The 12,034-nt window shown below is 48.5% G+C and overlaps 5 protein-coding genes across 5 annotated transcripts; 1 reads left to right on the top strand and 4 right to left on the bottom strand.

Annotated features, from left to right (window-relative positions):
- Window positions 1-1,886: 1,886 nt before the first annotated feature.
- On the bottom strand, window positions 1,887-3,687 carry MAA_11502 (DUF221 domain protein; the record flags this gene model as incomplete). Its single annotated transcript, XM_011413496.1, has 2 exons — window positions 1,887-2,296; window positions 2,397-3,687. 2 exons carry the CDS (start codon window positions 3,685-3,687, stop codon window positions 1,887-1,889), a joined length of 1,701 nt encoding a protein of 566 aa, XP_011411798.1.
- A 394-nt stretch (window positions 3,688-4,081) lies between these two features.
- On the bottom strand, window positions 4,082-4,916 carry MAA_01093 (NADH-ubiquinone oxidoreductase 29.9 kDa subunit; the record flags this gene model as incomplete). Its single annotated transcript, XM_007819091.2, has 3 exons — window positions 4,082-4,148; window positions 4,214-4,318; window positions 4,375-4,916. 3 exons carry the CDS (start codon window positions 4,914-4,916, stop codon window positions 4,082-4,084), a joined length of 714 nt encoding a protein of 237 aa, XP_007817282.2.
- Window positions 4,917-5,552: 636 nt separating this feature from the next.
- On the bottom strand, window positions 5,553-6,875 carry MAA_01092 (bin/amphiphysin/Rvs domain for vesicular trafficking; the record flags this gene model as incomplete). Its single annotated transcript, XM_007819090.2, has 6 exons — window positions 5,553-5,588; window positions 5,656-5,787; window positions 5,849-6,449; window positions 6,532-6,614; window positions 6,686-6,767; window positions 6,844-6,875. 6 exons carry the CDS (start codon window positions 6,873-6,875, stop codon window positions 5,553-5,555), a joined length of 966 nt encoding a protein of 321 aa, XP_007817281.2.
- A 1,392-nt stretch (window positions 6,876-8,267) lies between these two features.
- MAA_01091 (6-phosphogluconate dehydrogenase) lies at window positions 8,268-9,262 on the top strand (the record flags this gene model as incomplete). The annotated part of the gene is made up of 2 exons (XM_007819089.1): window positions 8,268-8,312; window positions 8,384-9,262. 2 exons carry the CDS (start codon window positions 8,268-8,270, stop codon window positions 9,260-9,262), a joined length of 924 nt encoding a protein of 307 aa, XP_007817280.1.
- Window positions 9,263-10,432: 1,170 nt separating this feature from the next.
- Window positions 10,433-11,477, bottom strand: MAA_01089 (Arv1-like family protein; the record flags this gene model as incomplete). The annotated part of the gene is made up of 3 exons (XM_007819087.2): window positions 10,433-10,978; window positions 11,160-11,213; window positions 11,289-11,477. 3 exons carry the CDS (start codon window positions 11,475-11,477, stop codon window positions 10,433-10,435), a joined length of 789 nt encoding a protein of 262 aa, XP_007817278.2.
- Between the last annotated feature and the right edge of the window lie 557 nt (window positions 11,478-12,034).

Raw genomic sequence — 12,034 nt, 5'->3', positions numbered from 1 at the left:
CTCCTTGGGAAACGCCTGCAACTAGGCTACCTGCCCAACTTTACTCTGTGCTATAGGTACTTGCTCTCCCAACAGTTGTTCGTGGTACGGCATTCACAGTAATACGTTCTTCGCAGCTAATTATCAGCGCCTCATGGCGGCAACCGATGGCTCAGTCTTTGAGCTACCAAAATTACGCGTCTCTATTGGATTTGAGGTGATACCATGGCCAATTCAAGCTACCTGATCTTCGGGGTCTTCTCCCGTCAGTTCATCACTAATGGCATCAAAAGAACGACACGCGGTTTCTTGGCCACGACGACAATGTGGCAGGTATTATGAGCCACAATAAGCGCCATTCTTTTTATTTTATTTTAGTTCTAACATTTTCCATACTTCCAGAATTCTTCGATATCAAGTTTTGTCCCTATCAGCCTTTGGACTGTGACCCAGTATTTGCCGCTGTGAGCAAGAAACATGTGAGAACATCCCTTCGGGGTGATCATTCATCTTCACTTGCTTTGTTATTTTTGAAGAATAGAAATCAAACAAGTTACCGTCATATTTATTTGCTAACACCCTGCCAAGATTGTTATCTGCAAGCTTTCACCAAGTACAGGTGAATCCAACCCTTGCGACATTATCAACATTATTCGAGATGACGATGTGCGTAGCAATTTCACCTTGAACGGGAACATGATTGATTTCTTGGCATCAGCTTAAATTCTGACAGTTCGAGTTATTTCTACACTAGGATGAGGCATCTGGCTGTTGTTGTACGTGGACAAAGGATCCTGTGTCAGGTACTCCATACATCTGCGTAGGCGGCGTCGATGCCAAGGTCAAAATATACGACGTCTCCGATGGGAGCCTAGTAGAGGTAATGTAAATGCCATTTCCAATAAATTCGATGGGACTGGATTTTAACTCACTTGTTACAGTGTTTCGTTGGCCATGGAGGGGTGAGCAGCTTATTCTCTTACTGACTCATCGTCAATTGTAATCCTCCGTATACTCACGTTACTTCAGGACGTAAACGATTTAGCTACATCACCGATTGAGTCGTCTATTATTGCTTCGGCTTCAGACGATACTAGCGTCCGAATATGGAGCCTTGACCCTATCCACAAGGAGCAACCTTGTCTTTGCATCCTAGCTGGCGAGGGCCACTCTTGGAACTTGCTTTCCCTTGTGAGAACCTCTTTTTTAGGCACCACGACCTTACCGAGCAGACACTGATAGTTCAAGGCATTTCATGACACTGGGAGATACATTTTATCTGCTGGACATGATCAAATAATTAATCTAGTTTGTCTAGTTCCCTGAACTAACACCGTGATCTCCGTACTGACACCACATACTCTCAGTGGACTATTCCCGATCTTCCAACGGACGCCATCACCACCCCTCTTCAAGTTCATTATCCGCACTTTTCTACGTCTGCTGTTCACAGCGGAATTGTCGATTGGTGTGTAACCCGATGAATTTACAACCATCTCAAATATGCTTGCTATCACTCGTAACTAATCCTGCCTTAGCGTCGCATTCTATGGAGACTGTGTTCTCTCCCGTGCTTGTCACGATAACGTTATTGTTCTTTGGAGGATTGAAGGATTTTCGTCCGAGGGATTGCCGCCACCGCAAAGCGCTGCTCCAACACCGCAAAACGTCGTCCCGACCAGCTACGAAGACCCGGATCGCCTTACGAGATCCGCATTCGTCCCAGCCACATCACCGCAATGCCCTTCACAGTATACACGCTTGCTCGAATTTCATACACCAAACTGCGGTCCCCAATTCTTCATGCGGTTCAAGCTCTTCCATGTCCCTGACCAAAATCCCGTACTTGCATTCTGCAATGCAGCAGGGAACATTTTCTTCTGGGATTTTCGGAGACTTACTGTGTATCACGAGGTCATGGCAGGCTTGCAAGGCAAGTCGAAGGCGGCAGTTACTCCGAGCTGGCTCAAACCGTTCACCCCTCGGCAAAGAGCGGACGCTATGGGCAGATTCAAGGGAGTTGGTAGTGATAGGGACTCACTGGCATCGGGGCAAACGGGGCAAACGGAAGCCAGTGAATACAGCCCAGAGACTCTAGAATCATGGGCATCTAGATATAGCACTGAGGATCCCCATGAGCCGCTCCGAGCCCATAAGACGGAGTCTTCCTCCACGAACTTCGTCGGGAGGCAAGCTGCATGGAGCCCTGGGGGAGAATGGTGTGTAGTAGTCGGAAGCTCGAACACCATGTTGATCTTGCAAAGATGGGCTAAAGGAGCGCCCTGTAGCCGAAGTACAGATTGACGGCCAGCTGCAGCTGCAGATTGTCGAGTATATAGTACTTTATGTGCTTCTGATTGGCAGTGACGCATACAACACATGTTGTTGCGATTCTTTATTTAAGTTTGAGCATTGACCCATGAGGTCCATTAATGGTCTGGCAGTATGTCCACCATTGTCGATAATTCTTTGCAGCATGATACTGGCAATTTCTTGCTCCGACTTTATGGCTGCTGTGGGTTCATTCGTGATGCCTTGCTGACTGCCATTGTCTAGGGCTAGAAGCTCTGCAATGAGAAGTGATACTGTTGCCCGTAATTGAAGGAAGTGGTGATTTTTGGAGTACGGCAACTCGTTGATGAGCGAGTCCATCCTCTTAGAAATATCCTTCAGAGCCTCACGCGCGTATATTTGGTTACGTTCCCTCTGAATTCGGAAATTTACTTCCGAACCAGGTTGTTTGACGTTCATGGTCATCTCCGACTGGTCATTTTGGTAGACATCCTCCGAGTACCTATCTGATATCTGCGGGGGTACCTCTTCCAGGTCCAATTGCAGAGCAGTGGTGGGTGAATCTGCTGAGGCATACATGGCATGGCAGCTATATACTTCACATGTCAGCATTGCAAGCTGAAAATGTAGTGCTGAGGTTTTTTTAGGAAACTTGTGATCATATGGATATTTCTGAATGAGCGCCCCAAGGTAAGCCTTCAGCTTTTTGAGATTTTCTGAAGGGTGCCGTCTCCTTGGAATGCGAATGCGTGTGTAACTTTTTGATCCGGAGAGCATGCCGTCGGTATACTCATGGCTTTCAATGTCAACATGTTGTAAACCTCGGTGCAGCAAGGTAACATCCTCGCCTCCTCTTATAATTATTTCAGCACCAATTGCCCAGATATTATGTTGACGAACATCAATGGGTCTGCTGCCAGGCCGAAGTTGCAGCACAATGCCAAATAATCTTGCTGCTTTTGTTATCTCTGCCTGGTCAAGAAGTTGGTGGATAGATCGTAGCAGAGTATCTAACCGACTGAATGGATGTGCCAAACTCGGCCGCCTCTGGTTTCGTTTATCCTTTCCACTTCTGACCATCCTTTCAGGCTCTTCTGCTGTTGCCTGTGACGTTTCGGATGCATCCAACTCGTCCGCGTCATCCTCTTCCTCTGACACGGTCACTTCAGGTGCCTTACGATCGATCCCGCGGTGGGGAAAGCATTCAATCCCTCGTGTTGGATCCTCATCGGTGTCTTTGAGACCAGCTAGAGATAGCTGACGCCTCTCGCTGGGCGAACGGCTGAAAGGGTTGATGGAGTTTGGCAAGTTCGTTGACAATGAGCTACCCTGTGCCCTGTCGCTGTAAGAATATCTCCGTTTCCGCTTGGCCGTCTCACGTGGCGAGGGTAATTGATATGGTGCGTCCGTTTGCATTTTTCAATTATTTGGGTCGCAACCGAGGGAAAGGGTGAGAGGAAGAGATGGCTTAAAACATTTTATGTCTGGTAGGAAAATGCTCATTTGACGTGGTGTGCAGGAACTGGACCCACCTTCATTGAACGATTCTGCGATGCCGACGAGGCAGGTACTTTTCCTGGCGAGTTTGCCCAATCATAGTACGTGGAATACGCTCAGTGACACACGGTATTTAAGCACATCAACAACAGACAGAATTATCGGCTAGACGTCTATTCAGGCCATTCCGTAACGGTCAAAATTAAACATTGAAATGATCCCAAAAGACAATGGGTCGTGTTTCATCAATGAAAGCCTTCGAAGAATATAGCGAGATAATCTACTTTACATCTACGCAACAAGACCGCGTTGCTTACATAGTCTTCCTGTCGAAGTATTCCCATTGGCCATCAACAGGCCGTTCCTCCAAATCCTCCCAACTGGTTGTACGATTAGCGAAATACGCTGACAAAACGGGTATTGATTAAGCTTTGAAAACACTCACATCCTGGCCTTCTCCATGGTGTCAATGATGAGAAGCTCGCCCTCTGCGACCTGGATGACCTCTTCGATAAGACCGGCGGCAATCTTATGCTCCAGCTCTTGCACCCTGCCAACTGTTAGATCATGAGTACCATGGGATGTCGCCGACGGGCAATAGCATACTGTTCTGCAGTCAACTGAGGTTCATCTTCCCATTCGATTTTTTCGTGGTCCTGTAACGGCTTCCGCTCAGCCCAGATAACCTGGTCCTGCCTCTCCGCTGGGGTTCGAATGCCCTCGAGCTCACCACCTTCGTCGGCTTCTCCATCCCATTCTTCGTAACGTATATCACCAGCTTCATGCTTCGCACCGATTATAAATACACGGTCCCCGAGTTTCACAGTTCTGGCCTCGCTACCGTCAACTCGACCGCTGGCAACTCGAAATTGCTCGGGGTTTTTGCTGATTAAGTCTTTGGCTTTGGTTGCCCACTCGTTGTAGCCAGGAGGGACAATATTTTCCACAAGACCCATTCGGTGTTTCGTAACAGCCTCCACAGACTGGCGATAAAGTGAAGTCTCAGGTATGGATTGGAGTTTGTTGAGGGTCGTCCCGTAAAGATAGAGAAGCGTCGATCGAGGAGTGGAATGAGTCCATAGACCGGCCAGGCCGGTAGGAGTGCCTGGCTCCAGGTAGCGCGCAAGCACACGTATCGTCGGCCGCATGCTGGCGAGTTCCAATGACTCTGTGCCGCAACAAGCTGATGGAAAGTCTGGGTTGAATGAAACCAAGGCAAGACTCATTTGCCGAACACGAACAAGCTCCAATCATAACCACGCATTTGTTTGTGATGACCATGTGAATGATCACGTGATCGAAGTTTAACGCCTACTGGACACACTTTTGCTTTCCTGGAAGTAGTAAGTTACTAGATAGATGGCAGGCGACGCAATCAGAATAAATACACACCCGAGGCAAATCTACGAGGTTTAAAACATGGATACATGCAATGCAATTCGGTAGCGTTTGCCACCAGTACAAAACCTGATCAATCATTAGGCGATTCTCCAAGTGCCTTGCCTCCCCACGTGTTGATACGACAATTTTACATGTGCAACTCTTTGCGCGACATCCATACTAGAAAAAGAGAGAACGAAATGACAGAATAGAAAGAAAATAGTGCGGGTACTAATATAACGTAGTAGGAGGCATGGGTCGAACCAAACAAATCAGGTGGTGGCGGCGCCTATCACACGACCGCCGTCGTCTACACAGGACAACTGCCTCAAATTGATTCTCGACGCATGCCATCAAATGCTGTATCCATAGGGACGAAGTAATATACGCTGTCTAGCGTAAGATTACGAGCCTTCTTCACGGCTCTTTCGATAGCTAGCCTGTGTGATTTAGTGGTCAAAATACAGACTTCAACACATCTCGAGTGTATGTGAATGTCCGACTCACTTCTTGTTCCGTTTGTAGGCCATCAACAACGGGAGCGAGTTCACTGAGAACTTCGTATGCCTTCTTGTGGTACTCGATTTGGGCGGCAATCAGCTCGGAAAGGTTGCGTAGTGGCTCCGGAGAGTTAAGGACCTGGACAGAAAATCAATACATTGAGCATTTAGTTTAATAGCATTTGCTCTCTCAGACTTACATTCTTCATGACACCGACAGCTTCTTCAGTCTGAGTTACAAATTCGTCCTCTGCTTTCTCAATCTCCTCTTGGGCCTCAGGGCTCAGTTCCTGCTCCTCATGTTGCTCGGGGCGAGAGCTACCGTGTCCGAGTTTGAAAGTCGTTCCCTTGGCATGAGCCTTGACAGCATCAAGAGAAAGCCTTGATCGCTCAACATTCTTTCTGGCACGGGTGGCAAAGCTGAGATTAGTGTTCAAGGTGGTATTCCAACCAGCAAGAAAGCTGCTCTGGATCTGGGAGTCTTGCGCCAAGCGGGCTTCACCAACTCTCTCCATTGTGATGGCATACTTCTCAAGTGCAGTGGCCAATTGATCCTCACCAGCTCCCGTATGATTCTGATGCAGCAGCTGACTGCTCGCCAAACTGGCGCGGGCGACAGCATGGCTAAAGGTCTTGGGCTGGGGCTTAGCACTTGGAGGAGCAACCAGGGCAGCCTGTGCTTCTGCGGTGGTAGTCGCGGAAGAAAGAAGAGAAACCTTCTCGCTGACGGTGCGGCCAAGGTCCTGGAATGTCTCCTTAATATTCGGTGGGTAGTCGTAGGCTTCGTTCGAGTATTGCGAGCTTCGGCAGCAACAGTTAGAGAGAGGATGATGCGTGGCACGAAGGACGTGGACAGGCGGGAGTAAATGCTCCAAATACTCACGTCACGGCAAGCATTTTTTGGTGCGCTTGCTTCAAGGCATCTACCTTTTTTTCGAGGTCTATATAGTCTGGTGGGAGCTGGGTCTACAGGAGAGGACAGGAATTTAGTGAAGCTGTGAGGACGGGTCCTTAGGATCGACTGAAAATTGGAATACCTTGTCCTCGGCCTGACCGAACTGTTCTTTGGTGAACTGAAAGGTGCGTGACGCAAAGGGTGTGATTTGCGCTCCAAAATCGCTGTGTGGCCGGGCTTGATTAGCTTGTGTGTCCCAACAATTGACCATGCGCGAAGAGCCAAGGGCATGGAACTTACGAGAGGTTCTTGCCAAAGCTCTTGAAATCCATCTTGAAAATTCTAAAAGATAGCTTAGGAACTTGTTAAGAAAGCGTGACAAAATGCAATCCAGATGCGATGGTTGGAGGTCGGATGGAGATGGTTGAGAAAAGTGTCCTCGAGCCAAGTATGATGTTGTTAGGAACGTTTTGTCTTTGTCACAAGCGAAATACTGAAGTGCTTGTCCTCCAACAGAGACGGGGGAACGGGGCAGGCACAGATGACGGCAACAGGCCTTAGACAAGCAAAACGCGCTAACTTTTGGGCGTGGCTCGTTACTCTACAGATGGGACCAGCATCAACCTGCCAGAGAGTCCCCACTTAGATACTGCCACGTGAGAGAGGCTTGGGAGACGTACAATGTCTACTTAAGTACTTAGATGGAGGAGGGAGGAGGGAGGAGGGAGGGGAGGAGGCACCTACTGAAGTGCCAGGTACATACTTAAGTCTTAATAAACTACAGCCATCTCCCGCATCCGACGTGATGTCCGTCCGATATTTATCAATGCGATGCATCCGCATGCTTGCCCATGCGAGTGGAATAACCTAGATCAATGGTCTGTTTGATATCTCCATTGTCCTTTCAATGTCCACTGACGCTCTCTGCCCTAGAGATGGAAAGCTAGACACTTCTCAAGGACTGATATCGGGGCATGTTTTCGAATGTTTCGTACCAAAACCAGACACTGTTATTTATACAGCCATCATCGAAATGAATGTTTCTCTCGCCAGGCATGTATGCACTCTCAGTGGATAGATATCACCACAGCCTACTCCGCATGAGAGAGGTATTTGATGCTGCGATGTGCTTAGCATCCCGCAAATACTAGCAGGTACCCAGTAGGTACTTACCTCCCGAGGCCGTAGGCACACTGTCACCACTTGCGGGATGCTAGTGCTGGCCATACTTTATGCTTGCTCCAGGCAATTTAATCCCAATACTTGCCAGTCCCCCATACAACTATTGACAGGTAGGTACCTAGTAGATATTAAATGAGACATTCGATTATACTTGGCCTTGGGCAAATACATCTTGCCACACACTAAATCGTAAATGCGAGCTGTAATAGAGTTACTGCTCTGTGGCCTAGTTGAAGACCAAGCTTGCGAGTTAATAAGCCTAGGATAATCAGACCTCGATTGCTTATTAATAGCCTGCCTAGGTTGATCACTCGCTGTCGGGTGGCATCTACGCGTCATGTTTCCCCAACATGGGATTAATATGCCCATGATTTCTGTCCAACCTAACTCTCTCCTCTCCCTTCGCCCTTCGCCCTTCGATCCGATCACCCTGAGTATCTAGGAGCAGGTCATTGGGCGCTCGTTAAATAGAGGCTTCTTCTCGTAGCTCTTACAAAGGTAAGAAAACAACGACGCCGTTTTCAGCTGACAATTGGTTCATCATGGCACCGACCCTTCTCTGGATTGGCCTGGGCAACATGGGCAGGGTGAGCTAAATCCTTTCAACTCCACGCTTATAGTCACAGGTCAGGTGATTCCTCCTAACCGTGTCGGATAGGGCATGTCCAGAAACATCGTCGAGAAGGGAGAGCTGAGTTCCCCGCTACTGCTATACAATAGGTCAGCGGAGAAGGCCGCCGACGTAGCAGCAAAGTTACCTGTGGGAAGAACTGAAGTCGTTACATCGCTAGAGAAAGCTGTTCCGAAAGCAGATATTATCTTCACCTGTGTGGCCAATGACGATGCAGTTCGGGAGCTGTTCAAGGTCATGCTCCGGGTGAATGTTTCTGGAAAGCTTTTCATTGACTGCTCCACCATCCATCCCGATACTACAGGAAGCATCGCAAAGGATGTTGCGGATGCCGGCGCAGAGTTTGTAGCTGCACCGGTATTTGGTGCGCCAGCCATGGCGGATGCCGGTCAACTTATCGGGGTGCTCGCAGGGCCGAGAGCTAGTGTTGAGAAAGCAAAGCCTTGGTTCAACGGAGTCATGGCTCGAGCTGAGATTGACCTCAGTGACCAACCGTATAGCAAGGCCACAACTCTCAAGCTATTAGGCAATACATTTGTGTTTAACATGGTTGAGCAACTCGCAGAGGCCCATGTTGTGGCAGAAAAATCTGGCCTCGGAACGGATGTTTTGCATCAATTCATTTCGCATCTGTTTCCGGGCCCGTACACAGCCTACTCAACCCGGATGCTTACGGGAGACTACCATAAGCGGAAGGAACCATTATTCGCTGTCGATCTGGCTCGGAAGGATGCGAGACATGCCAGAAATCTAGCACAATCAGCGGGAGCGGAAATAAAAACATTAGAAATTGCCGATGCGCATCTTGCCAAGGTCAAACAACATTGCGGCGAAGTGGGAGACATTGCGGGCATCTACGGAGCAGTTCGCGCAGAGGCAGGGTTGAAATTTGAGAACGATGCTTGATAGTTACTGGGCTCTCGGATTAAACCAGGCCGCATTACCATGCAATATGCTTTTCAATGCTCATAGAAGATTGCTAGACATAAGAATTGACAGTCGAGGATCAGGTAACAGTGCCATACTACAATGATGTTCTGCTATGGAAGAGCCAAACAGCTGCTTGCCCATGCACAGATTGGAACCCCCGTTGGGTAAAGGCCAACCCGGATACATGACTAAGCATAGTAATATGTACATCCTTGGTTGCTCCACCTCGATGGCATTCAGTCTCCAGAATCATGACGTTGGAACCTTTTCCCGAGACCAGCACGAACGTCACGATTTCAACACAAATAGATGTCCTGTCGTCTTACACTGTCACAAGGTGTCCGATATCCTAAAACATGGCTCAAGGGTAAATTCTTTCCGAAAGGGCCTAACATTGCCAGCTCGTACTGTTCCTAACACTCTGCTTCAGGTACGCTGTCTTCATCGGCCTCGTGATTATCGTGGCTCTTTGTGTCGCGTCGTGGTTTCTTGCTCCTAAGGGCCAGAATCAAGTGTATGTGCTTCTTTTCAGGCTCCTTCGAGGCTGCTGCCCCACGTTATTAGACAAGTTGGTGACTTTCTCTAACAATTGTCTGCAGCCTCTGGCGATCATCCCTTATTCTTTCTATTGTTAGCTGCTACCTTATGTGGGCGATAACGTTCCTAGCACAACTTCACCCCTTGATCGAGCCGAAGAGAAACGACTTGCGGGAGGAATACCTAGGTCACTAGGAATTCACTGATAAATTCGTGTCAGAGCCTTGGCTGGATTTTTCGTGGGAATGGGCAAGAAGCAGTCCAACGTGGCCTTCATTGTACGATTACATTGCGTTCGATTTCGGCGTTTTTCCTTTTGTTTTTCCGGATCGGGATGCAACCATCGCGGGGACCCGAGCGGTCTTTATTCTGTGTCCTGTGCATAGACACGGCTTATATAACTTAGGTAGTGTCAGTGGATATTTGGCGACGTCGGATGACCGCCGAATCTCACTACATCGGCTCTTATGAGGGATAATGCTCGAAGTCTTTGCCTGCTTTCTTCTTGGCAGCAGCTGTGAATTTCAGGCATAGCAAGGATATGTCTTGAATGTAAAGGAACACAATAACTTGATTAAAGCACCTACTCTCGTTCGCTCTACCGCCACCTCAACCTACAGCTAATCGACCAGCCCAGTCTCTTGCCAACATCACCAAAGCCCAGAGAGCTTTCCCGTCCGCAGCGACACTACTTTCGCCGATGGAGTCTACATCCCCAAGGCCAGCCGCGGTCAATACCAGTCTTCCCACAGCCCATCTAGACGCTGCGCCGGCTATTGCAAGAATGCAAGCAGTGTAATATTTGCAGTCTAATAAGATTCGTAGTGCCTCCACATTATTTGCAACTACAGCCCAGCCTAGTGATCTAGCTGCAGCTGGAACATCGTACTCCCATATAACCATTAAGATAGGAAACAACTTTGTTGATGAGGATACTAGAAGCGCGGTTGATACTGAGTTTGGCCGCGCGTGTCGCGGCATACCGCCAAATGCATTTAGAGGCGAAAATAGTGAGCAAGTAAGGAACCGGATGCTTAGATGGAAGGCCAGCGTCGATAAGGCACATAGGATCAGGAAGAAAAGATATTGTACCACAATAGGTTGTTGCGCGAGTCTGCCTAGATTACTCCCACCAGGAACCATAGTTGGCACTGTCTGTTTTTCAATGCGCGCCCACGTTAGGTAGACATCAAATAGCAGTAGAAGAACGCCAAGACGAATGATAGAAGGCTAGTTTGACGACGAGTGTGTGTCGGTCAGCAGATGCACGTTTTCTCGTAAGGAGGTTGCCAGCGCGCAGGGAGTGGACTGGGCTGTACCTAGGGGGTGTACGTACATCGAATCGATCGCCGTCTCGCATCAAGGTGTTATGGAGGAGGTGCCTATAGACCTGTTCGAGGCAGAGAAATTACCCATCATCAACCAGAGGCTCCTAGTAATCAGAAATTAAGGCTGGAGAACATACTTGTGGCTTGATCAAAACCAGATCTATGAAGAGAACGACAAAGTCATGCTCCACATACTTGTCACAGAATCGACCGCAGTTGCGACAGACGGTCAATCTAATATTGTGCCCGCTGGACTTGTCACCAGCGCCAGAGTATTGAGTCCATAGCGTCTTGACGGGATGTCGACATTCGATGCAAATCGGCATTTGATCCACGCCTTTGGTTTGAGGTGACCGTGAGTGGTTCGCGCAGACGATGTCGTGGCGTGCTTGGATTGTCGTGATTAATCTGAGAACACGCGTGTCTAGGTACCTAGGTAGTTGAGGTCATCTGCAGGGTTCTCAAGTCGACCGCGTGGGGCTTAAATGGTCAACCCTTGCGAATTCGAGGTGTTCCAGCGACAACATTTGGTCAAGACTGTCAATGTTGGGATGATGAGCGCTGTAACAGGCTGGAGTTGACGGTCTCCTGTCAGCTCTGCTATTTTCTGTACTGAAAGTAGAAAGTTAGTAGAGTGCCCCCACCCGATGTCGGCAGCTCCATCCTGTTGGATGGAGCCTCACCAAGCGGCTTGCAGTCTTGAGAGTTGGCAAAATAACCTCCGAGTTTATTCAAGCATATGCCAGTAACTAGTTACCTGACAACTTGAAGGTAAAAATATGCACAGCACATGTAGTCAAGTAGAGTGTGAGATTTTTTATTTTGGGAGGGAGACCGTACTGCTTGCTACGGTAACTGTGATGGAATCAATCAATGGCTTTTT

Source organism: Metarhizium robertsii (genome assembly GCF_000187425.2).
Source record: "Metarhizium robertsii ARSEF 23 chromosome Unknown MAA_Scf_8, whole genome shotgun sequence".
NCBI lineage: Eukaryota > Fungi > Ascomycota > Sordariomycetes > Hypocreales > Clavicipitaceae > Metarhizium > Metarhizium robertsii.
Note: the sequence above shows the minus strand (reverse complement) of the source record. Positions and strands in the feature narration are given on the sequence as shown.